This window comes from Vipera ursinii, assembly GCF_947247035.1.
Source record: "Vipera ursinii genome assembly, chromosome: 3".
Classification (NCBI taxonomy): Eukaryota; Metazoa; Chordata; class Lepidosauria; order Squamata; family Viperidae; genus Vipera; species Vipera ursinii.
This window is the reverse complement of record NC_139516.1, coordinates 24,539,412-24,551,726: the sequence shown is the minus strand read 5'-3', so window position 1 is coordinate 24,551,726 and position 12,315 is coordinate 24,539,412. Positions and strand designations below refer to the sequence as shown.

The following is a 12,315-nucleotide window of genomic DNA, read 5'->3' as shown; positions in this document are numbered from 1 at the left end:
GTAATTAATCTCATCGTATGGTTGAGTTGAACATCAACAAGTCTTGTATGTGAGCTGTTTATCCATACAGGTCCGCAGTAAAAGGTGATCACATGATAACAGGACACTGCAATCATCACAAATATGAGTCAGTTGCCAAGCATCTGAATTTTGATCACAGGACCACAGGGATGTTGCAATGGTCATAAGTGTGAAAAACAGTTATAAATCACTTTTTTCAGTGCCGTTGTAACTTTGAAAGGTCACTAAACAAATTGCTGTAAGTCGAGGACTACCTGTATATTGATTTTTGCTGTCACGTAGGCCTTGGTTAGGGACGCGGTGGCTCAGTGGGTTAGGACACTGAGCTTGTCGATCAGAAGGTCGGCAGTTTGGCGGGTCGAATCCCGAGTGCTGCGTAGCAGAGTGAGCGCCTGTTACTCGTCCCAGCTTCTGCCAACCTAGCAGTTCGAAAGCACGTAAAAAATGCAAGTACAAAAATAGGGACCACTACGGTGGGAAGGTAACAGTGTTCCGTGCGCCTTTGGCGTCTAGTCATGCTGGCCACATGACCACAGAGACATCCTCGGACAAGCACTGGCTCTTCGGCTTTGAAACGGAGATGAGCACCGGCCCCTAGAGTCGGAAACGACTAGCACACATGTGCGGGGGAACCTTTACCTTACCTTTAGGCCTTGGTTACTGGAGGGACCACCTGTCACCCATTGGATCTCGCCAATTTGTTCTGACAAGTTCTGTTGATTAAACAATGAAATCTGTTTGGACTCCAGAAATGTAACTTCTTTGTGGCTCCACCCAGCTGGTGTTTTGGAGGCCTTGTAGACCTGGCTTTTTGACTAAAGGTAGTTAAAGCCCATTCTGAGTAGTGTGTATGTGATTCTCATTGGTTTTGCTATCTTTTGGTTCATTTGTCTTTATTGTTGTACTGTTTTATTGTTATTTCCTATGTCTTTACTTTGTGAACCACCCAGAATTGCTGAGACTGTGATGGTATACAAATTCAAGAAATAAATTATTTGTCCCTCTAGTCTTCTGATTTCTACCTAATATGCACTCAGACAAGCTATCCAAAACAGAGATTTAACAACAGAGATACAGACAGACCTGTGCAACTCTTTTAAAAGATAAACACAAGAATGAGAAAAAGAATTAGTTCATCGTACGTATAGTTTTGAGGTGTAGAGGAAACAGAACTCTAACAAACCTGGATGTTTTCTTATGTGAATAATAGCGCCAAAGTCAAAGATTATTCTTTATATCTCTGTTATAGCTAAACCATTAGCACAACAGTTACTGAACCGCATTCCTAGACTCTTGTGGTTTTTTGAGGCCTTGAAAGCACAATTTTCTGAAAGATTTTTCTCTTTTTAATAAAACACAAATTTGTTACATGTTAAAAGAGGCAAAGAACAGTTAATTTAAGATGAGACATTTTTGTTTCATGGCTTTTTTTCTTAAAGATTTTTTATATGTTCCATAATAAATGTCCAGTATCTTTTTTAATACATGAGTATTTCATTTAGCAGAGCTTTACATTGTTATTTTATTGTTGTCTGCTACAAGTTTTCATGAGGTCATCAAAAGTGCAATTAAATCAAATAGAAGCTTCTGTTGCCTAAGCAAGAGATGTTTAATTATTTACAAAATAATAGCAAAAAAAATTAAGAAGAATTATACTTGTGGAGAATAGAGTGGCTATTATTGTTCAACAGCAGATGTCACTGTTTAACAATGATTTAACAATGATTTAACCAAAGCTGTAACACTTTGTTTAAGCTAAATTGTATTAGCTGTGTTGAGTACATCTTTGTATTCTTGGTTTTAGTTATTATTGCAATGATTTTGTCATTTACCCAGAATATTGCATTAGCCACAACATCTCAACCACAGCTGTCAACAAAATCATAATAGTGTTAACCTCTTTTTTTTTGTATCCTGTTTTCACCAGATGCTTTCCAGACATTTAAAGATATAATTTGTCAAATTCACGACTAGCCAGATAAAATAAGATTTTTTTAAAAAAGAATAAAGGTATCTATGGCAATTTATACCCACTTGATAAGTCAAAACTACAAAATACTTTGGGTCATGTATATGTATTTATGTTTCTGTTTATAGCTTTTTACATCTTATGGATAAATCAAGGATCTTTGTGATGTCTAAATATTATATAATATTTGAATAAATATAAAAAGAAAAATAAGTCATTCTTAAGTGATTTCACACAATTTGCCTAAATATGTCGTAAGTCCACCATGTAGAATTCCAGAAAAGCAATAATTCTACTTCCAAATCTCATCAAAAGGACTTTAATGTGCCATCTTTCTCTCTCATAATTCTGGAAGGGCCTTGAAGAAGTGCAGAGTAAGGAATGTAGGATAACACTCTACCTTCTTTGCCAAGCGCCTGCTTTTCTCCATTTTTTTCCTAACCAAATCTGTCAAGGAGTAACAGAGAATTATCGCCCAGAGTTCTGACTGGTAGCACTCCATCTATTCTAGATTTGCACTAGGTTCTCCTGCTTGAGCAGGGGGCTGGACTAGAAGACCTCTAAGGTCCCTTCCCGCTCTATTCTATTCCGTTTCGTAGGATCTGATTTCCCTGCTTCAACCCAAAAACAATGTCTTAAGGTCAAACAAGGAAACAGGAACGGAATCCCTGGGGCGGGTAATACCACAGCTTCAGCTGTTTCGCCCATCCCTCGGTGTAGGACAGGGGTAGGCAACCTCGGCTCTTTTATGACTCATGGACTTCAACTCCCAGAATTCCTGAGTCAGCATAGCTGACTCAGGAATTCTGGGAGTTGAAGTCCATGAGTCATAAAAGAGCCGAGGTTGCCTACCCCTGGTGTAGGAGCCACAAGGACCCCGTTTCATAATATTTGGGTCAGTTCTTCCCCTTAATCCGCTTCCCCTGGTTGACGATGCTCCGCATCCATCGGGTCTGAGAAATAAGCCGGGCAAAACTTCGCAGCGAGCGACAAAACGATTGAATAAGGGGCGGCGCTATTTGGGCAACACGTTGCTACCGGCCGTTGCTAAGGGAGGAAGTACTTCCTGGGGAATCGGAAGCGCTTCCGGGAACGAGGTTGGATTTGAGTTGGAGGTAAGAGGGGCTCGGGGTGAGGTTAATGAGATTCCTGAAGATCTTGGGAGGTGGAGGGGGGTGGGGGAGAGACTGTAGCCCCTCGTTTGAGAGGGAGAAAAATGATGGATTTTCGTCCTGAGCTTTTTTAGTCTAGCTCAGGGGTCGGCAACCTCGGCTCTTTTATGACTCGTGGACTTCAACTGAGCTATGCTGGCTCAGGAATTCTGGGAGTTGAAGTCCACGAGTCATAAAAGAGCCGAGGTTGCCGACCCCTGGTCTAGCTCTAGTCCAGCCAGCCTTCATTCACGAGCTTCTCGCATTTCTAACGTTTTTCTTCTTTTTCTCGCGCAACCGCCTTAATGAAATCCTGAATTTCGTCTGTTTAATAACTGGCAATTAGTCTAATACTTTCCCAGGAGGAAAAACTCAACGGATGTGTTTTTATTAGTTAGACATATTTTTTTAAGTAACCTCTAGCAATGGGGGGGGGGGGTTAAAAGTAAGAGAGGAGAAAATCCCTTCATAAATAAATGTCACTAAGAGATTTTTATTTGAAAAAAAAGGAGCTTGGCATTTGGGCAGATGACTTTTGAAACTTAATTTTTGGGCATATACCGTTGGCTCTGCTCTTCCTATTTTAAGATGGCTTTAATTGCTTCCATTGATGGAGTTTTAATTATTTATTTTTAAAAATAATTCTTGAGGGGTTTTTTATGTATAATACTTGGATGGCAAAACTACAAAACCAAAAGTTCTAGTGCCTTTGGTGAGTGCTGAGCCTAGAAAGATGCTGTCCAGTCTCCAAAACAGGAAAATGTTATAAGAATCAGCATGGAGAGATTAAATGTTAAATGAAGTTTTTGTTGTTGCTGCTACTACTACTATCAAATTCCTATTTGATGCTGTTCAGTTATTTCTTGTACTTCTGTGATGTATTAGTGTTGTGTTGTACTTGCAAATTCTGCCTTATAACATCATCAGATTTTTATTCACCCTCTAAATGTTTGGATTAAAATTCCCAATCTGCTTTTAAGCAGGTATTCCAGGGAAGCTTACTTTTTGTATAAAAATAGACACAGATGATCATCCCACCATATTTTTTAATATATGCATTGAAATGGTTGCCTCAGAGTTTGTATTTTGGTAATAGGAGTTGCATTGACAAAATGCAGGCCGTTTTACAATTTACCAAATTGAACCCAACTAAACAGGAATTTAAATACAATATAGAATTAAAAATCAACAGTTAAAACAGGCATCACTAGAATTCCAACAGTCAGTTTATTCAGGCAGTGATCAGATCAAAAACTTATTGCAATGGGAAAACATTTAGCTTTGTAAAAAAATAAAACGAATGTCTTAGGACATATGTAATATAAGAGGAAGAGCCAATTTACTGTTCCCACTAATTAAACCTCCCAAAGGGTGGGAAATGTAGCAAGGGGAATTCTAAAGCTAGTATAAGGGCAAATCTGTATTATGGTTGCAGGAGTAATAACCTGTAAGTATGCTGGTCCTGAGCCACTGTGGAATTTGAAGGCTATACCTGGTATTTTTGATCACTCCCAGAAATGGACCACTGGTAGCCAAGGAGGAATAGAATAGCTTTTGCCAACCTAACTTGTTCCACATGTTTGTTGAACTTCCGTGGAACTAAATTACAAAATGCATGCTAGCTGAGATTTCTAAGACTTGGGAGTCCATCACATCTGCAAGGTACCCAGTTAGTGGAGACTCAATATCACACTCAAACAACCATCATTCTGATCATTTGCCTCAGCATTTTGTGCCTTACAGAGTTCCTGAATGAGGATTATGGCTTTATGAAAAAAAATGCATATTTAAAATAGAACAGAGCTGGAAGGGACCTTGGAGGTCTTCTAGTCCAGCCCCCTGCTCAAGCAGGAGAACCTATACCATCTCAGACAAGTGACTGTCTAGGCTTTTCTTAAAAACCTCCTGTGATGGAGCGCCCACGAATTCTGAAGGCAAGCTGTTCCACTGGTTAATTGTCCTCACTGTTAGGAAGTTTCTCCTTAATTCCAGGTTGCTTCTCTCTTTGATCAGTTTGCAACCATTGTTTCTTGTCCTGCCCTCTGGTGCTTTGGTGAATAATGTGACCCCCCTCTCCTTTGTGGCAGCCCCTCAAATATTGCAATACTGCTATCATGTTTCCCTTATTTCTTCTTTTTTTATATACTAGCCAAACCCACGTCCTGCAGCCGTTCTTCGTATGTTTTAGTCTCCAGGCCTTTCATCTTAGTTGCAATTCTCTGAATTTTTTTCAGACTCTCAAAATCATTTTTGTGATATGGTGACCAAAATTGGCTGCAGTATTCCAGATGTGGTCTTACTAGGGTTTTATAAAGCGGTACTAATACTTTGTGTGTGCTTGATTCTATACCTCTGTTTATACAACCCAGGATTGTATTAGCTTTTTTGGCTGCTGCTACACACTGCTGGCTCCTAGTCAAGTGATTGACCACTAGGACTCCAAGGTCCCTCTCACAGTTACTGTTTTTAACGGAACTTCTTTTCTTTGCAGAAACAAGGCAGTCCAATTTTGTTGGAAGTGTACTGAAAGACTTTACTATGGCTGCTGAGTTGGATTTTTCACCCCCTGAAATCCCAGAGCCCACCTTTATGGAGAACATCTTACACTATGGGCTTTTCTTTGGTGCCATTTTCCAGCTCATTTGTGTTCTGGCGATAATCCTCCCTGTTCCAAAGACATATAAAATGGTAAACATTTCTTGTCTATGATCGTGCTACTACAGCTGGGCATTTTTACTAACTGCCAGTTTGGCAATGATCAGATCATTACCTGATTTTTTTCCTCTCAAATATGCTGTTTTTTCTTTCATTCTTTAGAGGACAAAGAGACATCAGTTGAGCAGTTTTTTATCTATTAGGGACTCTCTGTGCGTGATAGGAAGCCCATGGCATCCTGACAATTGCAGCTGTTTCCTTAGAAATGTGGAACTTTTTTTAGCTGAAGGTGACCACACTTTTTTATATTATCTTCAAGAGAAAGCACATGGCACAATTGGATATAACTAATGCCAATACGGGCTATAGCTTATACTGAAACTCAGTGTAGCCCAAGCCAGCATTTTCATTTCTTTTTGCTTCCTCCCCCCCCCCCCATTCTGTCTCTTCTTTTTTCTCATTTCATCAGTCATCATCTATTTCCATTTTTACTCCACCAAACATATTGCCATTTTTACACTTCTGAAGGCAGATACTTTTATTTCCTCCAATACTCTTATAAGGCCTCATCCACACTCTGATTTCTTTTGTTCTTCTCCACATCTGTCTTGTGTTCTTTTTAATGGGAAAAGAAGAGGGGAGCAAAATAAAGAGATTTAATCGAATTCAGTGACAATTGTTGGAAAAAATTAATATAAGGAAAGAGATAGCAGGCTAGATATGGATATCTGGCAAACTGAGAAGACCGTTCTTAATTGGAAACTTCATCTCATTGCCAGGAAGTTATATAGCAAAGGATTCCAGATTGGGGGAAAACACAGTGGCATTTTATTTTTAGCTTGGCAAAAATCCGCGTTGTAACAACTTGTGGACACATGAGTGTTAGGCAAGACTGTGGTTATTGTTATGTTTTCTTACCTACTTCTTGTACAAAAAGTAGTTGCATATCATGAATGGGAGTTGCTCTTGTCAAAAATTTTTATTTTTTATTATATTTTCTATATTGATAGAACCTCAGAATATGAAATGGTAGGATTGTAACAAATGAAAATCTCAGCAACCTTCCACAATAGCCAGTGTTCTCTCTCAACACCCATAATTCCTAGTCAGTGTACTGGCCATCCAATGTAAGGATTTCCAATACAACTGGAAAAAGCACCAGGCTGAGGAAGTTACACACTCATTTAAAGTTTTACAAATAAGATGGAATTTCTAAAATATAAGAAAAGAAATAATAAACGGAAAGAAATGTAATAGAATCTTACAAATTAAGATCATTGTTGAATTATTTTTATCTCAAAAGTATTAAGAATTTTATATTTTCTGGGTACATTAGACATTAATACATCTTGATGTCTAAAATAATTTTGACAGTAAATCGGATACAGAATTTAATCCAATTCGAAAATCATTTTAGAATGATAAGACTGTAAACAGGCTGGTACTACATTGAAAATTTGGGAGGAGTAATTATTAAACTTTTTAATAGGTTGTGTAGGAATTTTATGATTTATGATGTGTTGACTTGTTATTGATATATTATTTGGATTTTAACAATTTGTAATTTTTATATTGATATATTATATTCAGTTACTTAGCCTAATCAGTGAAATATTGATCATTTTAACAATTCTTAATGCTTATAATTCCCTGTTTATCCACTGTGTTTTATTTTTTATTTTACCTCATTTTCCGTTTGTTCTTTTTTGCCTGCATTTTACTTTTGCAGCTTAATACATCATCATTGAAGGCATCAGAGGAATACAACCTAGTTCCATGGGTTGGCAAAATAGTAGCACTTGCAAGTACATATGAATTCTCTCAGATGGCTTTTGTTGGTCCCCAAAATAAAATGAAAGTTAATTTGAAGAAAATTATTTAATTGACCAATATCTTGAGTGCTCATTAAATATCACACAATTTTAGTGATCCCATCTGAAATTTTGCAAGACATTCAGCATAAATGCTGAAATCCTATAAAACCTTGGCCATATTTAAAGATTTTTGCCCATTTTTAAAAATGTGTATTTTGACATCCGCATAAGAGACTACCTCTAGTATCCTCAGAGGCCACCAGTGGTCTCCAGGTACAATTAGCACAATAATATTGTATTAGTTCAAGCTTCTAGTTAAGATTATAGTTCATTTCCCAATATACCACTGACATCACTAGTCTATAATTGTCACTTTTATTTGGTTCAAAAATGTGACTCTCTGGGCCTCCTCTTCAAAATTAAAGCAGGATTTTCAGAATTCAATTTTTGAATAAAACTAACCTTGTGTGTTTGTAACTGGTGATTAAAAAAAATAGACTCCCTCCCTGCTGCTGTCAAATTTATTCCAGGTATCCATGTTTTTTGCAGGACTGTTTTTTCTTCCTTTACACTTGTCTTCAGCAAATATAAATTGTTTTAATTTAGCCCCAAATGCTGAGTATTGTGCCAACTAGCTGAGGACTTTGCAATTATGAATTATTTAGTAGCAAAGAGAACAGTTGTATTGTTTGAATGTAAACTCAGTCAACTTTCCAGCAAATAATAAACACATCAAGTTTCCTCAGTGAAAAGCAAATGCTAGAATAAAATGTAGGTATAATACTTCAAAAATAGCAGGAACTTATTCTATAAGCTATATTTTTTCACATAGGAATTAGCCCTGTAGTTAACTAGTATAGAGTTACCATGAAGATTTATATTTTATAAATGTATGGATCTTTCCTTCCTTTTAAAGAAATAAACCTTGTTTATTTCCCCCCATAAAACCCAACACAGCATACATAGATGTACACCCACTTAAACTATTTAATTTTGAGGTGCTTGAAACTTGGTTAACTGTATATTGTTGAGTTAGGAAGGCACCTGGCAGAACTACTGGATACAGTTCATCATTTAGCCAATTTCATGTCTGCATATTAAAAAATGTAATGGGCAGAGAGTAGGACAGCCTAAAGTTGTTTTCTTGTAGTATAAATTTTAAGAATAAAATGATATTAAGGTTATATTAGATAGGAATAATTTGATCCTGTGAAGGACATTGGAAAACTACCATCAAACTAATATCTCAAGAAATATGATCATTCTCTGTTGGGGTTGACATCACATTAAATGTTAAATTGTAATTTTAAAAATACTCAAAATTGGATTCCTTGAGATTGTAAGAATCAATGGACTGCAGAAAGAGTCAGGCAAACAGAATTCTCATTGTACCTGATTGGGCTTTTATGTTATCCTGGGAATCTCCTGCAGACAGACAATTATTCTTTGCTATGCACTATTTCCAATTCATTCTGATTTTTAAAAGGAAGCATGATCATTCTTTACTTACCATAGTAATTTTATCTTTTTCCATGTTTTCTGTTCTTCATTCAGGAATATTTAAACTATGCCCTTTAAGTCTCTGAATGATAAATGCTTCTGTTTGTCCAAAGGATTGAAGTTTCCTGTGGGTGAATCATACACCTTGGCATGCAAGTGGAAGGACACATATGCAAATTGCCATAGCCCTGTAACTTAAGAGAGATTTCAGCCAAGTTCATTGATTATGAAGATACTGGTTGTTCTTCTCCCCTTTCCAGCAGAGCTAAATCTGCATTGCTTTCTAAGAGGCTTAAAATCAGCACAGATCCCTGTGCCAGTTTTCTATGGCATTCATTAATTGTGGACATCTTTAGAATCCAAAAATATTTATATCAAAACTTGTTTAATAAGGGAAAGCAATCTGTGAATTGAGCTTCCTCTAAAATATCATGAATATGTATGATATCTCTCTCCCCCCCTCCCCCCTTCTGATTCTTTGATTCCAACAGAAGAAAACTGTTTTCTCCATATCTTTCCAAAGATTTCCCACCAGTTTTGTAAACTTATCAGGCCCTATGTACCAAAGTAGGCTAGAGAGAGGGTGGAGGGAATATTTAAAACCGAAGGGTGATACTGAAGTCTTAAAGTTTGCATGGATAAAACCTAAAAATATCAGTCTCAAATGGGATAATCTACATTCAGTGTTCTGCTAATTTCAGACACATTCTAATCTTTGTTAACACAAAACAAATACATCATGAATTACTACATTATAGTCTATAAAGCCATGGCAAATCTAGACAGCACACTAAAAAGCAGAGACATCACCCTGTCAACAAAAGTGCGTATAGTCAAGGCTATGGTCTTCCCAGTTGCAATGTATGGCAGTGAAAGCTGGACCATAAGAAAGGCTGAGCACCAAAGAATTGAAGCCTTTGAACTATGGTGCTGGAGAAGACTCCTGCGAGTCCCTTGGACTGCAAGGCGATCAAACCGGTCAGTCCTAGAGGAAATCAACCCTGACTGCTCTTTAGAAGGCCAGATCCTGAAGCTAAAACTCAAATACTTTGGCCATCTAATGAGAAGGAAGGAGTCACTGGAGAAGAGCCTAATGCTGGGAAAGATAGAGGGCAATAGAAGAAGGGGACGACAGAGAATGAGGTGGCTGGATGGAGTCACTGAAGCAGTAGGTGTGAGCTTAAATGGACTCCAGAAGATGGTAGAGGACAGGAAGGCCTGGAGGAACATTGTCCATAGGGTCGCGATGGGTCGGACACGACTTCGCAACTAACAACAACAACAGTCTATAAAGATTTTTAAAGGACTTACAGAAAGTCAACATGATCGAGATTATCCAAATCTCAGATGATAATGCTGTTCCAAAGGGCAGGTGTTATGACAGAGAAGGCATGCTTCTCTGGTCCCACTAGGTGGCAGTGTTTCATAGAAGTGATCCAAAGCATGCCCACCCTGTCAGATCCCATAGGTCAGCCAGAAACCATCAGAGATAGGTGGCCCCACAGGTAACAAAGGGCTTTATGGGTGATAACCAGCACAGCAAAATTCACCTGGAAGTTGTAGATATCCAATGCAGTTGTGTAGTAATGATAGGGTACCCTGGTGCATTCATAATTATATATACCCATTGCATTTTGGACTAGTTATGTCGTATTTCCCCCAAAATAAGATCTAATCGGAAAATAATCCCAAGTGTGATTTTTCAGGGTGCTCAGTAATATAAGCCCTACCCCCAAAATAAGCCCCAGTTAAGATCGTCAACCAGAAAGACGTATTTAATTAAAAACCAAAGTAGGCTAGAGAGAGGGTGGAGGGAATATTTAAAACCGAAGGGTGATACTGAAGTCTTAAAGTTTGCATGGATAAAACCTAAAAATTTTCTGTGTAAAAGATATAAGTATAAAACATGTAGTACTTAGAAAGTCTTTGATTTTATAAATGATTCATGAGCACGTTTATCCAGCATTCTCATGTACCAGCAAATAATTAAAAAGATCCACAAAATCATTAATGTTCTGTTTCCCTTAATGAACTTAACAGGATACTGAATGCTTTGAAACGAAAAGTGCTGAAGTAGTCAAGAAACCCAAAATTGCTGCTATCTCAGTGAACAAGAAGCTCAAAAAAGAAACAAAGAAGAAACGGTAAAATGATATCATGATGAAATTTTCACAGCAACCTTTTGGCAACAAGTCAAATTGCAGTGAAGATGATGTTGGTGAAAAATGAACATCCAAATATATTTGATAAAGCTGTTCTTATTCTAGTTTTGAGGAAGTAGATAACACTTTTTAAAACGGCTTCAGGTTTATTGTTTCACCTGATCTGTAATAAATAGCCTATAAGGTTAGTGAGAAATATCTTACAGTTTGGCTCAGTATCAGCAAAACAAACTTCTTTGGGCAGTGTTTGAGAGACAACTGGATCATAGGCATGTCCCATCACACCACCTTTTTCTATCTTTTAAACAAAGGAATCAAGCACTCTACTACTTTTGTATGTTGATAATATAATTGGTTATATTATTGTTATTCTTTCATTTTCTTTTATTAAAAAGAGTCCTAATAACTGTGCCTGAGTTTAGCTATTTTGGAATTTGAGAATTCTTTGGTGTTTTACTGTTGTCCTATTCTTGTGTATAATAAACCAAGTTGTTCAAATTCCCTTTAAGCTAATTGGACTGAATAAATGAAAACTCTGATTCCCACTCAACAAAAAATGAACAATTCTGTGCCAATAAAAATGTCTCAGAGCCAATAAAAACATCTTAGATCCAGTTTGGTGTATTGGTTAAGGCAACAAGCCTGAAACTGGGAGACTGGGAGTTCTAATCTTACTTTAGGCAAAAAGCCAGCAGGATGACCTTGGGCCAGTCATTCAATCTCAGTCTTAGTAGGAGGCAATGGCAAACCACTTCTGAAAAACCTTGCCAAGAAAACTGCAGGAACTTGTCCCAGCAGTCTCCGACAATCAGACACAATTAAACAGAAGGGGGGGGGAAAACCCTCAGTACTGTTATCAGCAGGCTAGTTGTGGATCTTCTACTAGTAAACAAAATGTACTTCTCCTAAAGTGAAATAGCCTTCATTATGCTGTTGATAGCAAATTGAAGACAGAATTTTGGTGGCTATGTAGCCAAAACAGAGCTATTGAGAAACTAGAAGCATTTTCACCTTCCTGGGAAAATTCCCAAATCTGCAGATGG

At 37.5% G+C, this 12,315-nt stretch overlaps 1 protein-coding gene across 1 annotated transcript; it reads left to right on the top strand.

The window, feature by feature from the left end:
• The first annotated feature begins 3,063 nt into the window (after positions 1–3,063).
• On the top strand, positions 3,064–11,683 carry MANBAL (mannosidase beta like). Its single transcript, XM_083357973.1, has 3 exons — positions 3,064–3,105; positions 5,633–5,829; positions 11,151–11,683. The coding sequence occupies exons 2-3, from the start codon at positions 5,680–5,682 to the stop codon at positions 11,256–11,258; spliced, it is 258 nt and encodes an 85-aa protein (XP_083214099.1). The 5' UTR covers positions 3,064–3,105; positions 5,633–5,679; the 3' UTR covers positions 11,259–11,683.
• The last annotated feature ends 632 nt before the right edge of the window (positions 11,684–12,315 follow it).